Genomic DNA, 21606 nt, shown 5'->3' with positions numbered 1-21606 from the left:
TCCACCTGGGGATGCCCCCACCTCAGGAAGATCTCCTTCAGTACCAAGTCGGTCAATTGCCACTTGTAATTGTCTGCCCCCAGTCTGCTGAGCCTGTCCGCTTCCAGGTTGGATTCCCCCAGGAGGTGGACAGCCACGAGGTATATGTTGTTCTCTAGAGCCCATTCCCACATGCCAAATGCTAGGTTGCACAGCGGAGGGGATCTGGTGCCCCCCTGCTTGTTGACATAGTACATGTTGGTAGAGTTGTCTGTCTGGATAAGAACTGTCTTGCACTCGATAAGAGGGAGAAAGGCCTTGAGGGCCGACCATATGGCCTTCAATTCTAGCCAATTGATGTGAGACTCCGGATCCTGCCGAGTCCAGACTCCAAGGAGGCTGTGGCTGTCCAGGGTGGCTTACCAGCCCTCTAGGGAAGAGTCCGTGGAAACTGTGACCTGAAGGCCCAGCTGTCGGAAGGGCTTGCCCTGCCGCAGGTTGAAGTCTGCGGACCACCAGTGGAGGTCCGAGAGGAGAAAGGGGGGAATGCTGATTGGCTCTGCTTGGGAGCCCTTCTCCTGATTCCATGAGGCTGTGAAGTGCAGCAGTAATCTCTGTATCCTGAGTCTTGTGTGGGGCACAGCGAAGATGACCGCTGCCAGAAGACCCAGTAGGTGTTGGTACTACCAGGCCGAGGTCACAGGCCTGGAGAGGAAGTGAGCTGTAGCTCTCTTTATGGCTGCAATCTTGTCCTCCTAGGGAAAGACTCTCACGTAGCTTGTGTCACAGATGAGGCACAAAAGGGTCAGGCTCTGCATGGGCTGCAGCTTTGAGATTGATAGTGAACCCTAGGTCGTGGAGTGCGTTCATCAGTGTGGAGGCAGTATGCTGAACCGCTTCCAGAGAGGTGGCTTGGACAAGCCAGTCGCCCAGGTTTGGGTAGACGTGGTGACCCTGGGCCCTGACGAGGGCTGCCACTGCATTCATTAGCCTGTTAAATACCCTGGGCGCCGACTTGAGGCCAAAGGGTAGCACCTTGTATTGGAAATGGAAACCCATATTCCTCAAGCGCAGTAAGTAACGATGCGGCTGCCAAATTGGGACGTGTAGATAAGCGCCTTTCAGATCCAGGGAGCACATCCAGTCTCCCCTGTCCAGTGTTTCCGCAATAAGAGCTGGCGTAACCATCTTGAATTTTTGCAGACAGAGGGAGAGATTGAGGGTGGAAAGGTCCAACACAACTCTCAGGCCAGCCTGATTCTTCTGTATGGCGAAAATCCTGGAATAGAAGCCCAATCCTCCGGATCTCCGCCACAGAGTTGTTGTCCCAATCTGTGGGAGAGGAGGGGCGGAGGGAGGAAGGAGAGAGAGGAACCCCGTAGGCAGTACCCCGTGGAGACTAAATTCAGGTGCCAAAATTGCACATGGAAGGCAAGACTGCCCCCAGCAGAGACACGTGGACCCGAAGGGGATGCCTTCTTTCCCTCTGAGGCTGCTCCGAAGCAGGGGGGATTGGAAAAAACCCTTGCCCCTCCCCTTGTGTTGTTTCCTCTGATGCCGACTGTGAAAACGGTCAGGTTGCCTGGACCTTTGTTCTTGGCAGCCTTGGAAGCCTCAGAACCTGCCAAACGCCTGCCCCTTGTAGGACTGATTGTAGGCCTTGGGTGTGGCCTTCGTAAGAATAAAGACTTGGCGGTTTGCAAGCTGTTCTTATCTAATTCCTCATCCGTGGTGGAGTGGAAGAGGTTACTACCCTCGAAGGGAAGGTCCAATATGCGTTCCAGGACATCGGGATTAAACTTGGTCGTCCGGAGCCAGACTGTTCTTCTCATGTCTGTGGCAATGCAGATGGGCCAGTCAGAGGTATTGATGTGGGCCACAGTGGACTCCATTATGTCCTGTGCTACCAGCCTGGATTCTCCTAGTCCCGACTTGAAGCGTGCTTGGCTCTGTGCCGGAAGTTCTGGAAGGAAGTGCACAATTTCCCACCGGAGCCTTTGGTTAGAAGCAGCCAGCATGGCATCTGCGTTGGCCTGATGTAGGTGCAAGGAGGCGTTGGAGTACAGCCTTTTCCCATACGCCTCCAAGATCATCTCCTTGCCTAGCAGCAAAGAGGACGAGGTGGCCGACTGAGGCTCAGAATAGAGTGACGCTGCAGCGATCACGGAAGAGTGCGGTTGAGGATGCGCCAAAAGCAAGAGTGTGTCCCCCCTCCATCTGCCTCTACTTGGCGTCCAGGCGCCGGTTGACAGGCTGGGCCGAGGGCGGCTTGAGCCACCCCTGCTTGGCAGGGCAACTACGTCTTTCTGCATCAGGAGCCTAGTTTTGGTAGGGGGTGTTACGGTGAGGACTTAAGCCAAGGCCCCATCCTGGGGCTGTTCTACCTCGGGTTGAGGAAGGCCCAAATACTCTGCCAAACCTGCATAGCGTTCGTGGAAGGCCTTGGCTGAAGATGGCGTGTGGGGGTCCTCCTCCTCATCTGTGTCAACCTGAGTGCTTGGAGGATCTGGAGGAGGGGTACTGGGCGCCGTGGGCTGCGATGTGGAGATCAGAGCCGCTGGCTGCTGCGGGGGCTGTTGTGGAACTGCCTGCGGGTGTGCCAGAATCAGAGGAGCCGGCAGGGGCAGCGCGGGCTGTGCTGGGGCCTGAGGCACCGGAGCCAATGCATGAATGACTATGGGTGCCGGTGGGAGGGCCGGAGGAAGCATGTCCCCGAAAGTATCCTGAAGGGTGGCCCCCATCTGGGGGGTTCGCATCAGGGCTAGGAATCTTTCGAAGAACCTGTCTTCAGAGGCTGAAGAGGTGGCAGGTGATACTGACGGAGTAGCTGAGGGCTGCTGGAGCCAGAGCATGCTCTGTCTGGGGTGCAGGGACTTGTTCTTCCACCCGCTCTGCTAGAGGGGGGTATTGGGCGAGCAGCCATCTTGTCTGGCGTGGCGGCCATTTTGTCGAGCTACGTGCCACATGCCAAAGTCGTATTGCCTAGCTCATAGAACCTAGCCCTGTCCAAGACGTTTGGTGTTGGACCATAAGGCCTATTCCGCACCTCAGGCCTAGATCTGAAAGGTATATTGCCCTCAGCTGAACTGCCGGGAGTGCTGCGTGAAGGCGCCCCCTCAGACATGATGCCGGTAGTAGGGCTTTGCCCCTCGGGAGTAACCCCAGTAAAAGAACCTTGTGGCCCCTCAGCACTAGCACCGGAAGGATCCGGAGACCCCTCGGCTGTAAGGCTGGTAGCTGGACTAGCCTCAGTACATGTGCTGGTATGAGAATCCGAGAGGTTCCTCCCGGCCAGACGCTTCCTTAGAAAGGAGTCACCCTTACGGGGTGCGATGGTAAATGGAGGCCTTGCCTTTGGCCTCAAGCGGTGTTTGACAAAGTCCTTTAGGTCCTCTGGAGGTGAGTTCTGGAAGAGCTCCCTCCACCTAGCTAGCCTATTATTCAGTGCACGTGGAGTCAGCACGTCGCATGCGGAACAACCTTCCCAGCCATGGTCGGGGCCAAGGCAGCGGAGGCAAAGGGCGTGGGGGTTGGATGTGGGGAAAAGACCCTCGCAGGCTGGACACCTGCTGAAGCTCGCTGAAGATGACATGCGCCGGGGAGGAGGTGTGGCGTCGGAGGACCAAGTACCTATTAAAAAGAAAAAGACAGAGATAGAAGAATATTCGGGGGAAGAGCATGTGGTATTAGCTGCCACACTTTTTTGCAAAGTCAAATGAAAAGTTAACACTGGGTCAGTGGACGGACCTTGATTCAAAATATCAGTCAAGTCATCCTGAACAAATGCATCTGGGGGACTAGACCAACCAAGATACTCAGTAGAGATGTGTCCAAGCCACTGCCATCATGGAGTGATTGGCGCAACTCTTCCAACTGGCTGTCCCCAGAAAAGACAGGAGCCACATCAGGCTCAACAGGGTCAAATTCCAAATCAGATCTCATCCTCATCGATATCATCCAGAGGAAGGAATAACTCCTGCCTAGGGACAGAAGTGGGTCTGGATTCCTTAACAGGCTTCACAGACGTGGATGTAGCCTTTTTTGGAGTATGCCCAGTACTAGGGACCTCCATCTGCAAATTCCGGCCAAAAGGCCCCAAAGGCGTTGAGGGCGCTGATGGCTTCGATGTCGACAATGGCGCCGACGGCACCGAGGACTAGTGTGAAGGCGAAGCTTTGACGTCTGTATCCGACGGACACAGCGCCGACCTCGAGCTCTTACCAGATTTCTGTGGTTTCGCCGGGGACGAAGACCGAGACCTGGATCTAGCACATCTCTGGCGATCAACCTGAACCATGTCCGAACGGGACCTTGACGGTTCCCGATGAGTATCACGCTGAGGACGCGGGGCCGAAGGCATGCGAGCATCGGACCGAGACTGTTCCCTGCCGGCTTCTTCCGCAGGCGCAGATGGAACTGTGCCATGGGAATGTAAAATCGGCAGCATCTGCTCCCTGAAGGCCTCCCACTCCTCCGGAGTCGAGGACTTAGTGGGACAAGCCACTTTTCCTGGCTTCGGCATCATCCGACGAGGATGGGGAAGGCGACCAGTGACGCCGCTTCCTGGAGTGCCGAGACGAGGACGAGTGGCGGGACCCACTCCGGGATCCAGATCACCGGGACTCCTTCCGACGAGAGTCACCCCTCGAATCGTCGGTGGACATCCCTTTAGCAGATCTTCGGGACTTACTGGGTTTAGAACCCCAACCTCCCTGGAACTTCCCCTTACGCTCCTGCAAGGCCTTAGCAGTCAGTGACTGGCATTTCGAACAGTCGTCAGTGTCATGACTCTCGCCCAGATACCACAAACAAATGCGGTGCGGATCCGTAATCGACATCTTAGACTTACAGTCCCGGCAAGTCTTAAAGCCAGACCGCAGAGTCGGAGGGGTAGATGAAGAAGACATATTCAGGAAGAATATACGAGGCGCGCCGAGTTCTCGAAGCAAACGCATTTGTGGAAAAAACTGAACTGAGGCTACAGTCGCCGTGCGTCCTATTTATAACATCCGGTGACGTCACCTTTGATGGAAGCCTTTGAGGGACATCAACACAACGCCATCGATGCAGGACGCCCTCTGCCGAAAAAAATTCCGAAGTAGCACAGCTGTGGACATTACACATCAAAGATGTGGAATACGTTGGAGGACACAATCCATTTGAATGGCAGATTTGCCGTGGGCAGAGATGAGAAGCAAAAGATCCATTGAGCTGGCGTGAGGGGGCACGGGTTGCTAATGGCAGTTAGGTGATTAAAATGAGAGATTGGTAGTTTAGGCTTAAGAAGGGGCAGAAACCTAGTAGGTGTTATTGTGTTGAATAGAGGTAAGAGAGTAGCCATAGTTCGAGTTACTTTGCGTAAGGTAGCCATAAGTGACCGTAGAAAGGTAATACAAGGCTAATGTCCTTCAGAAAACAATCAGGTAGTAGGTAGGTGGGATGGTAGGTGCAGAACCTTCTAAGTTCAATGCTACTTAGTCTCACACGGTCGTTATATAAGCACTGCTCTGGAGGTCTCACCCTGATAATCTCTAGGGGTATTCACAATGACAAGCAGATCAGATAAAAGATGCAGGGCAGTGATTTGAACAGCGCTACAGTGATTTGGTTTAGCATGTGAAGTCTAGGTGACAGTAGAATCAGGCGACTAGATATTCAAACAATAAATGTGGCTAACCGCTTCGTGGGATGATGATGATGGTACAAAAGATATATGTAAGGAGCGCAGAAGTAGGTTGACAGTCGGTAAGCCTGAAAGATGCTGCGAGTGAAAAAGGCTCTAGTGTGTAGGTAGGATAAAATTCTCTGCTGAGCACGTCCGCAAGAAGATTGAGTTCCCCTGGAACGTGTTGTGACAGGAGGAACATCTTGTGCTTGAAAGCCCATTTCCATATGTTCTGTGACAGTTTGGAAAGCCCTGGAGAGTGCGTGCCCCCTTGCTTGTTCAGGTAATACATGGCCGTGCTGCTGTCCGTGCGGACTAAGACTGTCTTTCCCTGTAGGTGCGTTTGAAAATCCTTCAGGCCCTTGAATACTGCAAGCAATTCCGACAGGTTTATGTGGTTGGATGCTCCTGCTGGGTACCAAACACTTTGCGCCGTCTGATGAAGGAGGTGAGCCTCCCACCCGTCAGAGATGCGTCCATGGTGAGAGTGGCTTCTACTGCAGGGGTGGTGAAGGTTTTCCCCTGCAAGAGGTTTTCCCTTGACCACCAAAGCAGAGAGAGAATGAGGGCGGCCGAGACAACCACTAGAACGTCCCATTGTCGGCTGGCCCGACACTATTGGCTCCAAAGCCACTCTTGCATTGGGCGCATGCGCAAACGTACGTGTAGGACTAAATAAATGCAGGAGGCCATCCTCCCTAATAGTCACAGGGTTTTGCGTACAGTCATCTCGCGATTGGCTACATAGTGAGGGATCGGGAACAGCATGTTCTGAACCCTCTCGTTGGAGGGGAAGAGGAGCCTGCCTTTGGTCCAAATGAGAGCCCCCAGAAACTGCTTGACTTGGCTGGGGTCTAGGCCTGATTTTTTCTCGACTATCAAGAATCCCAGACTGAAGAGGAGATCTACCCTCTTTTGGGTATTTCATAAGCATGTTCCGTACGAATCCTGTGTTATTAGCCAGTCATTGAGGTAAGGATAGACTGGAATCGACTGCCGGCGCAGGTGAGCAGCTACTACCGCCAGTAACTTTGTAAACACCCTGGGGGCTGAGGCAATGCCGAAGGGGAGGACTTTGAACTGATAGTGCTTGTCCTCTATCATGAACCTTAGATACTTTCTGTGCGCTGGTGACATTGAAATATGAAAGTATGCATCTTTCATATCCAATGTTGCCGTGTAATCCCACTGTGTTAAAAGTGGGATTACTTCCTGCAATGTTGTCATTCTGAACTTTTGTGGCTTGACAAACGCTGCGCGCAAGTCTAACACAGGGCGTATGGTGAGATCCTTTTTGGGTACAAGGCCTAAATACCTTTGTTTACCTGATGAATTGGGACGACTTCTTTTGTGCCCTTTTTCTGGAGGATCTACACCTCTTCCAGCAGAATCTGCAAGTGTGCTGGCGATAGGCATCTGGATGTTGGTGGACGGTATTGAGGTGGCCGGTGAAACTCGATACAATAACCCTGGGCGACAGTCTTGAGCACCCACTGGTCCGAAGTGACCCCCTCCCATGCGTGAAGAAGAGATGTTAAACGTCCCCCGACCGGGTAGGAATGGGAGGGTACCCTGACTGGCGAGTTATTTCTGAGCGGAGGCCGTGGAGCCTCTTGGGGTGGAGTTTCTACCCCTCCCTTTGCCTCTTCGTTGACCCCTCTGTTGGTATTGACTGGTGCCGGTTGTGGCCTGTCCGGAGGGCCATGGTGTACCCCCTGTACCATACTGGTTGTGTGGAGAATGTAAAAAAGATTGCCCCCGAAAGGAACAGTGAGAGTTACCTCCCTGCTATTGATAAGGTCTAGCAGTCATTTCATTAAGAGACTGAAGAGTCTCGTGCTCTTTTTTTCGCTGTCTCTAAGACATCATCCACAGCTTTTCCAAACAAATTTGTGTCCTCCACCAGTTTATTGGGGAGGCCTGGGTTTCTGGTTTAAACCCCGAGTTCTTGAGCCAGGCTTGCCTTTTGAGAAGAGTACCCTGGGCCAGGGTCCGCCCCGCCGTCTCTGCTGCATCCAACGTGTTTTTGAGGATGTTGTGGTCACCTGTTTCCCTTGAGACAATCGCCAGTAGGCATGATCGCACCGGTTCTGGGACTTCTTGGAGACCCTCCTGAAGTAAGTTCCACTGCACATCACTAGAACTTGCATGAAATGTTGCATTATTAGCAATTCATGTGGAATATGCCGCTATAGTGGTGATGCGTTTGCCAAGTGCATACAATTTTTTGCAGTCTTTTTCGGGGGCCGCTTCTGCAGTAGACAATGGCACTGCGGCCCTCTTCCTGGTAGTAGTGACAACCATGGAGTCGGGAGTGGCATGCCCCTGGATGTACAACAGGTCAGGAGGGGCAAAACAGTTTTTCCACCCGAGGGCACGTGAGTGAGCCGCTTAATGCACAATAGTCATAGGGTTGTGGGAAACAAGCGGGTTCCACAACCCACATGCATTAATAATACACTGGAAAAAGGCGCGCAAGTGTGCCTCTAGCGTACAATAGTCATAGGATTGCGGGCATCCGAAAGGAAACATAAGCTCTAATTAAATGGGGCTTTTGTCTCTTGTAGGATCAACAATAAACACAGAAGAATAAACCCTGTGCCTCTACTGTGAATCAAGATAAAGATCCCGCACAGAAGACAGGTAAAGAGGACCCCTTTCTTTTCTTCTTTTTTATCTACCGCGCATGGCTGTGCTTTATGGTCACTGCGGAAAAGACAAAATATAGCACAGAAAGGGGTACTAGCAAAATATACCCATCTATTCCCAGATTCCTGAAAGGACAACATTACAGGAGTTTGGCGGAGTACAAGAACAGATCTCCCCAAGATACTCTCGAAACAGGAATACATAGGGAGTTACAGACCAACACAGGTAAGAAGAAACCGCTCCCATAAAATGTGGATAAATAGTCCCACATAAGGACATTAGATAGTTACCTCCAAAAAAGCTCTCCAAGACTGATGATAGTTCCATCTGTCTCGCTTCTTCTTTTTTAACCCCAAAGGACTCAGGGATCGACCCAATAAGCCCATTGGACAACTGAAGACATCCTCTTAGCATCCATGAAATGGAGACTTGAAAAAGGAATCAAATATCGCACGCATAATGCAGCACTAATAAGCATGTGTCCTGAAGAAGGCGGCCATTGACCAGTTCCTCTTAAACCGGTTGACTATTGTTGAAGCAGTATTGAATTGATAACCCATACTCAGATACCCCTCATACATTGATGAAAGGGCTCGTATAAGGAATTTATCACAGCTAGTTACATTTAACTCAAAACCAACTGCCTGTTGAATAGATAATTAGCTTTTTAACTACTCTTTGACCTTAGTGGTAATAGAATTGATGTTGATAAGACACACACATTGGAGGCGGTACTAATAAAGACTAACACCGACCACCAATAAGTGTGCACTTCACATTTTAGAATCTAGGAAAGTAGTGAGAGAGGAAAGGGCCAGGACCTCTACACCTCATTTGTAGGCGGCACACCAGCGTACACTAGGGCTGGTTCAGACACTGTAGAAGGTACCCAACACATAGGGCTAAACAACTATTGCTAGGGACTTAGCTGTAGGAATAACTTTTTAATAAATATCTTTCTGTCTATAATGTGTTGCAAAGACTTGGGTACAGACAGGAGGTGATTATCTACCGACTCCAATTTGTAGTTACCCAATGCTTCAGTAATGCAACACACACATATATTTTTCTATTGACTTTTTATCATTAGGAGCACAATTCAGCAATGGACATACACATGATTTTCTGGGGCAATATACTCCTGTGTACAGTTGGTGACTTGGAATTTGGAGTCTGAAGTAATGGTTTATGTTACGAGTCCCCCTACAGAGTTGCCTAAAAATCTTATGCATTTCATTACATTTCTCCCAAACCATGATCTGTAAAAGGCACCATTTAACCTCCCCGCCCCCGCCCCTTTTTTTTTTCTAAGAACCTCTTGAGGGTCAGAGGGTGTTTGCAAAACACACTAGGGCAGGCTCAGGCTTATACATTCATCTCTTTACCTCACATCATGAAACCCAATTACATCAACCACTTTACTCACTGGTGTAATTTATACTGGTATGAGGGGCAGAAAGCTCAAACTCAATGGATGAGCAATTAAATAGATGACAGCCTTAGTTGATGTGAGGGTTTACAAACTGCCAGCTCTAGAGAATGCTTGTGTTAAAGTGTGACAATAGTGGCTGAAGCTGATGTGAGCCACATAAAAACATTAGATCATGATAAAACACAAGGGCTTGAGATCAAAGAGTACAGTGAAACCCCACCTGTAGGGCCACCTACGTAGCTATCTGTAAGTAAATCAGATTCTAGCCCACACAGTGCAGCGGAAAACGGAAGCGCAGGGGCATGTAAGTGCAAAATAAGATGCCAGATAATGAACAAACATAATGTTACACGTGTCACATAGGCTGTGAAAATATGAACATAAACATTTAAGAAGCACTTTTTTGTTATTGCACACAGAGAGGTCAGGTCTAATTGTATAGAATGCCAAAATGGATTAGGAGTAAATATTGTGAACTGCAAAAAAAACCTTTGTAAAGATTTCTATCCCTAAATACTGATGCTAACGGCTTACCTTCTATGGACGTCCGGCAGACGAGATGAGAGTATGAGAAGTAAAGGGGGGTATCCAAACGGAAGTAGGATTCTACCACTCTCCTCACTTTGTCAGTGGCATTGTAGTACAGAAGCGCACTCTTCATAGGAACTTTTCTTTCCTGTCCCAACTAAAAGTGGAACACAGAGGTATTAGGTTTTGACAGCCAACATGTTATCATCTCAGTTCTGATAATTCAATATACATCAGGTATTCCTTAAAATAAGCATATATTCCAACAGATATTACACTTGCTTGTTTTGTTAGATAGAGTACTCTACATCTAGGGTATGTGATAAAGTCTCATGCCTTAAGATTGGGGCATCAGGAACCAGGGGGTGGAGACCACCAACTGCTTCATGAAGTAGGCCCCAGTTAGAAGGTGGATCCGTCAGACTCCTAGTCCATTACTAGCCTTCTATATCGTATCCCTACCTGCCCTCTGCCAGCCTTACTAGACATCCCAACCCTACACCAAAACCCCATGGTAATGATAGCAACACCCTTTATTAGATTAGCTACCTCCATTAGAGTCAGGGAAAACTGGGCATCATATACAAAGTCCTGTGCATCTGAAAAGTGTGTCACAGCAGGCTACCTCGCAGGGCCTCTTGTCTGAACTAGAAGCATCAATAAGTGGTTTAAACACTGGCAACTTTCGCGAAACCTGCTGATCCTTGCAGTGGCACCACGTGACTGTGTAAAGCAGTGACCCACAAAGCACTCACCACATCCGTAAATTGGCAGAAGGATCGCTGCTCGCACAATGGAGTGTGAGCGCTGCATTGCATCGCGGTTTATGAACCAGAATGGGATAGTTTCAAGATGATGGTCAGACTTAGTCAAGGGCTCACTCCACTGGCCCACATATCTACAAGAGATGCAGCTAGGAGATCTGCCTTTCTTGCATCAGACAGCCAATCCGAGAGCTGGCCGGAATCAAAGCTCTGGTAGAAAGTCAATAAACAATTATGTAATCAGAAGAGAAAGTCACTTTGCTATAAAAGGGGAGCAAGTGATTTTGGGTAGTGTGGTGGCAGGAGTTATAAGCTGTTGAAACGAGTTGGGGTGTGCAGAAGCATGAAAGTGGAAGAGTGGAAAAGTAGAGGCTGAGAGAAGGAGAAGAAAATCAAGGTGGGTAAGAGAGAAGGTGAAAGGAGAATTGAGAGGAAGTGAGACCATTATATGGAGGAGATATGGTGGAAAAAACATCACAATGAGGAGAGGCAGTGGTAAAAGCTTGGTCTCCACCAGCGAGGGCATCATGGTGCTAGGGAGGTAAAACTGTAGAGGCCAAATGCAGGCAGACAAAACACAGACATGCTCAAACTGAAAGAGGAAAGCCTTCAGAGAGCGTCAAAAGGAGAAATGGTCTGAGATCTAACAAATAGAGTGGAATTCCATAACTGGGCAGCGGTCACTGTGAAAGAGTGACGACACACCACAGAGTACTTAAAACGAGGAACCACAATACACAATGCAGTAAAGCAGCGCAGAGACCGGGAAGGGAAATACTGGTAGAATTGGACTTGGAGATACTCGGGCCAAGTTTTGCAAAAAGCACAGTGGATGATACAGAGCGCCTTGAACCTGACCTGTTTGGCAGCGGGTAGCCAGTGCAAGGCATTCAGAATGGGCAAAGCAGAAGAATAACGGGCAGTACCGGTGGCAAGCATGGCTGCAGAATTATGGAGAATTTGAAGACGATAGAGGAGAGAAACAGGTTGAGCAAGAAAGAGCAAATTACAATAATCCAATGATTGTGGTGTGTTTCAGAATCTTGAGGGGGGGCAAGTGATTTCACCAGAAGAAGGGGGAAATGAAAGATCAAGAATATTTTAAAGTTTACTCACTATAGTGGTTACTGTACTCCTAGTCCATAGTCCCCTTTCCTTCACACTCCATGGCTGTCACTGCATGGGGACGGAACTGGAGCCTTTTAATTTCCCAGCACAAAACATCATAATTTCTAAGCATTGGGCCAGAGCGTATGCGCAGAGTATATAGCCTTGCCACTTTATGCCCCACCCATGGTGCGCCTACCAGTATGTTGTGACTGCACAGGTCAGGATAATTTCAGGACCAGACAAGATGGTGGGTGGGCGTATGAAGTAAAGGGGACTATGGACCAGAAGTACTTTGTGTAACTTTTACATACTCCATGTATTGTTACGTTTCTTTCATACTTAAGGGAGATTTATGAAGCACAACTGATTTACAGGTGGTTGGAACATTTTTACCTAAATAAATTGGGAAGCATGGCCTGGCCAAAGCGGTCTTCTGACCTTGAGCTAGTATCCAAGGAATAATCTTGTCTAACAACGGAAGCGGAAGCCCACATGACTTCCACCTTTACGTGGAGTTTATTGCCCGACACTTATAAGATTTGCTGAGGCAGGTAACTACCCACCTTGCAATGGTGGCCTTTGGAGCCTGCTTGCAAACACCCCGAGGGGCGTAAATTATATTATATCCTGCATGGACTGAAAATTGGTCAATTAGGGGGAAGCCACGTCATTCTCTGGTATTGTTGCGCTGACTAGCGGGCTCTTGGCGCAGCACTCCAAAGTGCCACTCAGAGAGCCCTGCAGTCATGAATGACATGGCTGTCAACACTGCGTTCCTGTGATGCAAGGGAGTGACACGCATAGAGCCTTGCTGCCAGCACTGCAGGGCCCCCAGCACGATGTTCCCCCTCATTATGGGAGCACCTAGCTGAGAGCTCTGGTGCCAGCGCCACCCCCAAGTTGCCCGGGCTGCACCTGGATGACGTGGCTTGGGCACTCGGAACCCCACCCTCCCCACACCTTACCTTAAACTGATGGAGTGGGGGTTGAGATGGGGTAATCCGCCCGCTTAAACTTTGCCAGGCCGAATCTGAGAGAAGTTTGTGGCTGAAGTGATTGCCTATAGAAAAGCAGTTTTTCCAGGAAACTAATTTCATGTTAGCCATGGTTGTAGGCTTAAATGGCCTAATATTAAGTCATTGAACACAATATAGTTATAATCTTAACAATACCTTGACATGCCTTTTAATTATGGGCTGAAAGAAATACGGATCCAAGGAGCTTGAGTTCAGATAGGCTGCCGAAGGCTGCCCAGTAAGCCTTGTAAGAGTCTATTTTTACCCGATTGAGCAAGCTCCCCTATGAGTGAGCCTAAGCTGTTAAAACAGGGACCAATAGCATAATCCAAGTCATTAGCTGCGACAATGCGATCTAGTGGATGCTTTCCTAGCAGCCCTCAAAATAGCCATATTGTTTGTAGACAGTCCTAGATGCCCCAAGACTAAGACCTCAGGCACTAGCCTGCCAAGTTCAGCAATTGTTGGGAGGGGCGGAGCACCTGACCCTCTTGAAACAGTAGGTCAGTGTGATGGGGTTACATCAGAGGGGGTATTGAAAGAAGAAGCTTGTGCTGAGAGAACCAGAACTTTATCTGCCAATGAGAAGCCATCAGGATGATGGAATACTGATTTACTTCCCTGAACTTTCTCAACAGTTTGTGGCTCATTAGCAATTGTGGAAATGCATAAGCCGTTGAGTGCTCCCATGACAGGTCAAGGGCATCCTCTAGGGACAAGACATCTTGACAAATCTACGATGAATAGATCCTGCATTTGGACTTGGCCGTTGCGTCGGACACGACTACCCCCAGATTTGCACTGGTTTGAATGATCATCCACTTTTCAGAAATAGCTCCCACTTCCCAAATCTGTTGAGTTTGTCTGCCCGCACTTTGTGCTGAGAACATGAAATGCTTGAATGTGTATGTTGTGGGACGTTGCCCAGTTCCAGAATGTCTGCAGGACACAGAATTGGGAAGACCAGGTTCCCCCATGCTGGTTTAGATCAAAACATAGCAGTTGAGTTGTCAGTCAATTCAGATCTTGCGCAATGTGAATGACTCAAGGCCTAGTAAAATTGTTGTTTTGTCCTCCTTCTGTCCTTTCTTCCCTGTCTTGTCACGTCCAGAAACACTTGTGTACAGGCATGTTAAAAATGACTTATATGAGAGACCTGAAAGTGTCTGACAGGGCTAGTCCCCAGGGATCTGTCATCCAGGTGGCCAGGACACGGCCATCACTATTGGGTCCAGTTCCTGGGGGTGGACCAGTGCGGGAGGATCACGTGGATGGGGGGTCTTCGGGGAGTGGAAGTGGGACACCCTTTCCTTTAACACCTATTCCCATTCCTACCAGTTAGGATACCAGGAAGTTCAGCCCCCCCACCCCTCCTTTTCCAACACAAACACTTTCTCACAGACAGTTAATTGTGAGCAACAACGGACTAACACCAGAGCTGTATACCTGACCTGTCCCAACACCTTAGTCAGGCAAGGTCAGGCAATTACTAATCATTACACACACCTGACTCTCATCACACTTCCCCACACGAAGCAAAGGCGGAGCACGAAGCACACTCTGAGCAAGAAAAAGCTAACGAGGGGGAAGCGGTCTCAAGGTGGTGATTTAACATGAGGAGAAAAGCAGTGAGACCAGAGAGGGTTGCAAGGAGGGAAGTGCCCTTGACCTCTAGAAACAGCTATTTACACGAGTCTTGGAAAGGCAAATGCCTTAGACAAGCAACTGAAGCTGAGCAGAACTACGCTGTACATCAAAGGGATCTGGGGTGCTCCAGAGTGGATAACCCAGGCCGGGAGGAGCGATTGCCGCTGTGGCCAAGTAGTCCTTGTTTGCTGCAAGAAAGCCACGCCAGTAAAAGCAGTACAGACAGTGAGTAGGAGAAACCGATACAAAATCACCCTGTGTTTGAACCAAGGTTGCAAGCGGCAACATTGTATGAAGAATTCTACAAAGGACTGTGTTTGAAGTGCATGTGTTAAGAGGCCCAAAAAATTGGAAGCTTAAAGATTGAATTAACTGTTGAAAGCTACATCAGATACCAAATACAGAGTGGTCCAGCGCACGAGGGGGTGCTCATTCGAAGGTCTCTGTTGAGTATCGAACTAAATGAGCAATACGTTGTCAGAAAGAAAATTTGAATCGAAGTGGTCCTGCGACAGGTCCAACAAAAACCTGTGCACAATCGAAGGTCTTTGATAGGTATAAAGTGCAACTTACAATTGGTCCGAGCCCGGCTGAGGGAGACGAGTTGAACGTGAAAAGGGATCTGAACCTGGCTGAGGGGGATCCGTGGAGAAACCTCCAAAATCATTTAATTACAAGAAGAAAGGAACTTTCTACGTTTTTGAGTACAGAAGGCCCCGATATTGGAACTGCCATTCTATCCTCGAACCGCAGGTACCAGAGTATGCGCTTTGCTCAGAGTGCACCGCCTTACCCCGTGCTGAAAACATGGGGAAGGGAAGCCAACGGTCCAAGCATTCTGATTATCATTTTGTGAATACTTCTTTCTTTTTCATGAACTGTACCCCACACTATTTTTAGCTAGTTGTAAGGATTGACAATAGTTTTAGTATAGGCCCTTTTTTGTTTGACACGACTTCACTAGGACTGCATTCTTTATTATTTGATGGTCGTAGTTTGCGCCCATTTTAGATTTAGGTTTAAATAGGTATTTATCACACCTCTTTGAAATATCAATAAATAGCCTTGAACTGTGGTCACTTGTGTCTGTCTTACTTTGATACAATGCCTTCCTTAGACATGACATATATTGTATCCAGACTCTTCTGCCCTAAACTAGGGCAAGGAAAGCCATCAGCGCCAACCAAATGGCGCTCAGCCCCAAAACATTAATATGAAGCCCCTGTCCAGCTCCACAGATCGTGAACTAAGAACTTCCCAAAAGAGCAGAGTCTGTTTTCCTTTGTCTCAGGTTTACGCAAATCCATAATGGCAATGTACCCACTCTGGGAAAGATTGCTGAGAAGCCAAGCAATCTTATCAGACTCAACTAACTCTTGCAACTCGAAAGCAAGTTCACAAGCAGTCAAGCAATCATCGATAATTTCTCTCATCATATACACCGCAGATCCTAATGAAATTAGATGATAGATGAGAGGACGGCCCAGAAACATTCCAAGACACTTTGGAGAAGCTTCTACCCCCAATAGGTCTTGCTAACTCCAGAGCAAAGGACCCGTCCTTCTCTTTCACTACTCTGTAAGAGTCTATTTTAGCCATGTTGTACTTAAAATGCCACATCTTTTAGCCTATGCTTTTTTTCTTTCAAGATCAAACATGACTTCAGCAACTGCAGTAGTCACAGTATAGTTGGAAGTTTCATCCCCATCAGAAATGTCCCCCTCATCAGCAGATGAAACAGTAATGGGGGCCACTACCAATAGGGACTGCACCAAGATTCGTTTCTACAGTGACAGGCAAGGCAACTTTCCTAGACACCTTGTTATCCCTGATTCTCTGCAGTAATTCAGCTTTTGTACCAGAAGTAGGCAAACCCTTTTTAGAACAAAACCGTTTAAAGTGATCTACGTTGTGCATAGACAGGGTTTCAGCTGGGTATGTTTAAATCTCAGATGTTACATCAATTCGTACAGGCCTAAAATCTTTTAAACCAAAAGTTATGCGTAACAGACTAGCAGATTACTCCAGTGAGCTTGTACTCGGTACCAATCGCCTTATACCACTGATGAGCACTGACAAATCTTCGGATGTCGTCCCTTCTCCCCTAGGGGACCCCCTTCCCATGTGGCCAGGGAGGTGAGGCAACTACCCAATAGTTCCCCTGGGGTGGCACTCAGCGGGAGGATCACATGGGTGGTGATTCTACCTTTGGCACTAGGGACCACTACCAGAGGAGAACGCAGTATAACACCCAGTTCCCTTCACCTAACCCTCCTTTACCCAATCTCCCCATGTACTTGTCTCACATCCATAGTATTAACAGTACTGGGACTATGACGAGTACAACCGGTAGAAGTACTGAGACGAAGAAGAACTAGTTGACCCTGAGGAGAACATGCAGATAAAATGTACTGAGATGAGGAGGAGGTGCAGATTCATGACGAGTACTCCTACGAACCATAATGAGCAGTCTAGTTGTTGCCAGCTGCTCGTTGGTCAATGAAGAGTAGAAAAGGAAGAGACTCAGGAAGCAGTGGTCTAGTCTTCCCTGGAGGAGCTGTAGGAGCCAGCAAGGTGCAGGAAGGTGGAAGGAAGAAGATAGGATGCCAAGAGGTGAGCTGGAAGGACTAGGTCCAGTCCAGAGTGGAAGGCGAGCTGGAAGAGAGAAGCTCCTAGTGTTTTTTATAATACATTTTATAATTGTTAATTTATAACGTGCTTAATACCAGGAGTGGTTTCTAAATGTGAGATTGGGGTTCAAACCTGTGTTGTGCTGCGTTGTCTTGCTTCCCAGACAAACACATTGCCCCTGAGCTATCCCTTCCCGTGCTCCTGAAGACTGGAAAGCGTGTGAAGGGAAGATCACGCTGCACAGAGGAAGATTGGAAAGAACAGCCACGTAGGCGGACTAGAGCCCACTGCAAGGCTCCCTAGAGGATCACTTGTGCTGGCTGGCGTGAAACTAAGATGCATTCAGCATCTTTATAGTCAAAGTACTTGGGAAGCAAGTGAACCAGGTTTGTCCTGCAGCAGGAGAAGCTTAAGGATCTGGGACCCACCAAACTAAAGCAACACGAGTCATCTTCCTCGTGGCGGTTCTTGGGAGGAGATGGCTTGCAAACTACATGGAAAGAAGAGGGGTCTGGGACTCAGCACTGAGAGAGAACATCATCACCACTGAGTGAGAACAACACGATTCGTATTCCTTGTGATGGTACTTGGGAGGACAGAGCCCGAACGCAAAGAAGAGGGGCCTGGCACCCAGCACTGAGTAAGAAATTATAGGTTACTCACAGTAGTGCCTAACGTACTGTTAGTCCTTACTCCCCTTTCCTCCATACTGCATAGCGACCCTTCCTAGGGACGGGAGACGGAACCGTTTTCACCAGGAAAAAACCTTCTTCCCCTTTAAATTTAAAGGTGTGTGGGGTGTGGCCCTGGGAGCATCTGCTCCCCTGACTCCACCCTCTGGTGCCACACCTCAGTCCCCATAGACGCGGCGACAATATTTTAACATTGCCTAATGACAAGTTTTATTACGGGGGGGGATGGTGGGACGTATGGAGGAAAGGGTACTAAGGACCAAGAGTATGTCAGTCAATACAGTGAGTAACTTATAATGACTCTTACGTCCCGTCCCCTTTCCTCCATACTGCATGGGCGATTACAACTGAGTGTAGCCCTAGGGTGGAGAGGAGACCCTCCTTAAGCAAATAGGTTTCTTAGAACCGCCTGTCCGAAAGCCGCGTCTGATCTAGATCCGGCATCCAAACAGTAATGCTTATAGAAAGCCAAAGGGGTGCCCCAGGTGACCGCCCTGCTGATGACCTTCGTTGGAATGCGATGGCCGTGGCTCTGACCCCATGTGCGTGCAGGTTAGCTGGAAGTGGTTTGTGCTGCCCCTCATAGGCCTCCTTGATGGCAGACACCATCCACTGTGCTATAAAGGCCTTGGATGCCTGATACCCCGGCCTTGTACCCCGAAGGTGACAAACAGTGCATCCGACTTGCGGAAGCCCTTGGTCCTGTCCAAATAGAATTTCAGAGCACGTCTGACATCCAGACAGTGTAGAACCCTTTGAGCCTCGTCCTTAGGCTCTGCAAAGAAAGTAGTCAGGACTATTTCCTTGTTTAGATGGAAAGCGGAGGGTACCTTTGGTCGGAACGCTGGGTGTGACCGCAGGACTACCTTATCCTTGTGAAAAGTAGTATATGGCTCTGACGCCACCAGAGCCTTGTTCTTGCTGACTCTGCAAGCCGAAGTGAGGCCCACTAGCAGGGCTGTTTTAATGGTGACTAGTCTGATGTCTGTGGATGCCATTGGCTCGAACAGCTTGTGCGCCAAGGCTCCCAACACTACATTGAGGTCCCCCACGGGTGTGGTTTTTTGATGGGCAAGTAAATCTGGCGAGGCCCGTCAAATGCCTCTTGACTATTGGGTTGGAAGAGAAGACCTCCTTCTCCGAGTTTCTGTAGACCCCTATGGCTGCCAAATACATGTGGCATGCCAGAGTGCTCAAGGTGAGCCGAGAAGGAGAGCACATCGTCCAACGTGCACGTAAAGGGGTCGATCTCCTTAGAGTCTGCCCAGTGACAGAACCTAGTCCACTTACTCTTGTATGAGGATCCTGGTAGCCTTGCTCTTCACACCCTGAATGATTTCTAAGTTAGCCTGTGAGAGGCTGAGGTGCCTTAGCGTGACCTGCTCAGGAACCACGCTGCGAGGGCTAATTTCTGTGGCGCGGGGTGGATGACCTGCCCCCCTGTAGTGCCAGAAGATGTACTGGGCCAGTCGGAAGGTGAATGGATGGCCTGTCCGAGAGGCTGAGCAGCTCCGAGAACCATGGTCTCGCCAGCCACCACAGAGCTATCAGAATGATGCTGAGATGACAAGATTCCTTTATTTTGCAGATCACCCTCTCGACCAGTGGTGTGGGCGGGAAGGCATATGCTGTCTTGCCATTCCACTGAATCTGAAATGCATTGCCAAGGGTTCCTGGGCCCTGCTCCTGCCAGGACACAAACTGCTGGCACTTCTTCAGTGGAAGAGGCAAAAAGATCCACCTGAGGATGCCCCCATCTGCTGAATCTCCCGCAGCACCTGGCCGTTCAGTTGCCACTCGTAACTGGCCGCTCCCAGCCTGCACGTTGACCCAAAGGGGTGCGTCATGCCTTCTTTTCCTTTGAGGCTGTTGCAGAGGGGGACTGGAAAAAGACCTTACTCCGCCCCACCACCCACATTTTGTTGTTTGCGCCGGTGTTGACTCAGCGAATGGTTAGGCTGCCTGGACCTCTGCTCTTGGAAGTCACGGAATCCTCCGAACGTCCGCCCCTTGTCGGAGCATTGATGTGACTGGGTGTACGCTCTGGGCTGGGCCTTTGTAAGGATAAAGACTTTGCAGTTTGCTAACTATATTTCTTTTTATCTAGCTCCTTATCAGTGGTGGAGTGAAAGAGGAAGGTTACATTTAGTAGCCTGAAGGCAGGCAGTCCTTCTCATGTCCGTGGCGATGCATATGGCCTGGCCAGAGGTGTCAATGTGGGCCATGGGGAATTCCATGATGTCCTGGCGCCACCATTTTAGCCTCTGCCAGTCACGCCTTGAAACGTGACTGGCTCTGTACTAGAAGTTCTGGAAGGAAATCGGCTATTTCCCGGCAATGCCTCTGGTTAACGGCTGCCAGCATGGCATCCGCGTTGGCTTGGCGAAGATGCAGCGAAGCGTTGGAATAAAGCTTCTTCCCGTACACCTCCAAGATCTTCTCCTCCTTGCCTAGCAGCACAGAGGATGAGGTGGCCGAGGACAACAGGGGCTTTGAGTAGAGTGACGGCGCAGCAATCACCGAAGAGAGTAGTTGAGGGTGGGCCGACAGCAAGAGTGTATCCCCCTCCATTTGTCTGTACTTGGAGTCCAGGCGTTGAGTGACCTGCTAGAGCGAGCCGGGTTTGCACCACCCCTTTTTAGCCCAGGCGACAACGTCCTTTTGCATTGGGATCCCCATTCTAGCCGAGGGGTGTAAGGTGAGGACCTCGGTGAGCACCCCTGCCTCTGGTTGTTTGACTTTGGGCTGGGGAAGGCCCAGGTACTCTGCCAGCCCTGCAAGTCTTTTGTGGAAGACTTTGGCTGACGATGTGTCAGGGTCTTCTCCTCCCGTGCCAGACGCCCAGGTGAACACAGCTGAGGAAGGAGTGCTGGCCACCGAGGGCTGAGGTGTGGAGACCGGAGCCAGAGGCTGGTACGGAACTGCCTGAACTGTGGCAGAGTACCAAGTACCTGATTGATAAAAGAAGACAAAAAAGACAAAAGAAAGTATCCGGGGAAGAGCGCATGGTATTACATGGCCGAAGCTAAACCCAGGAGCGCTGGTGAAATCGTCCCATTCCCATTGACGTGGATGTGGAAAAGGGAGCCGAGGTGTGGTGTCAGAGGAGCGCATGTTCCCAGGGCTGCACCTCGCGCGCCTTTAAATTTAAAGGGGAAGAACGTTTTTTTCTGGTGAAAAAGGTTCAGTCTCCCCGTCCGTAGGAAGGGACGCCCATGCAGTATGGAGGAAAGGGGATGGGACATAAGAGTACACCACAAGTCATCTTCCTCGTGGCGGTACATGGGAAGAGAGGGCTCCAAACCCGCACCCAGAGTCTGGGACCCACTACGAGAACTATACGAATCATCTTCATTTGGGTGGTACTTGGGAGAAGAAGGCTTCAAGTACCCGAATATAAAGAAGAGGGTTATGGGACACGCTTGCCATAAGAAGAAGGGAAACCAAGACTTTTACTACGACTCGAGAGAGAGAAGCAGAGGTCTAGGACCTC

At 49.5% G+C, this 21606-nt stretch overlaps 1 protein-coding gene across 1 annotated transcript in view; it reads right to left on the bottom strand.

The window, feature by feature from the left end:
• P3H1 (prolyl 3-hydroxylase 1) overlaps positions 1 to 21606 on the bottom strand; it is a 471788-nt gene that overhangs the window by 133331 nt on the left and 316851 nt on the right. Inside the window, exon 11 of the mRNA XM_069610462.1 lies at positions 10260 to 10410. Coding sequence (XP_069466563.1) covers positions 10260 to 10410 — 151 coding nt within the window. The remainder of the gene's footprint in view (positions 1 to 10259; positions 10411 to 21606) is intronic.

Source organism: Ambystoma mexicanum, chromosome 8 (genome assembly GCF_040938575.1).
Source record: "Ambystoma mexicanum isolate Mex_15411 chromosome 8, UKY_AmexF1_1, whole genome shotgun sequence".
Classification (NCBI taxonomy): domain Eukaryota; kingdom Metazoa; phylum Chordata; class Amphibia; order Caudata; family Ambystomatidae; genus Ambystoma; species Ambystoma mexicanum.
Note: the sequence above shows the minus strand (reverse complement) of the source record. Positions and strands in the feature narration are given on the sequence as shown.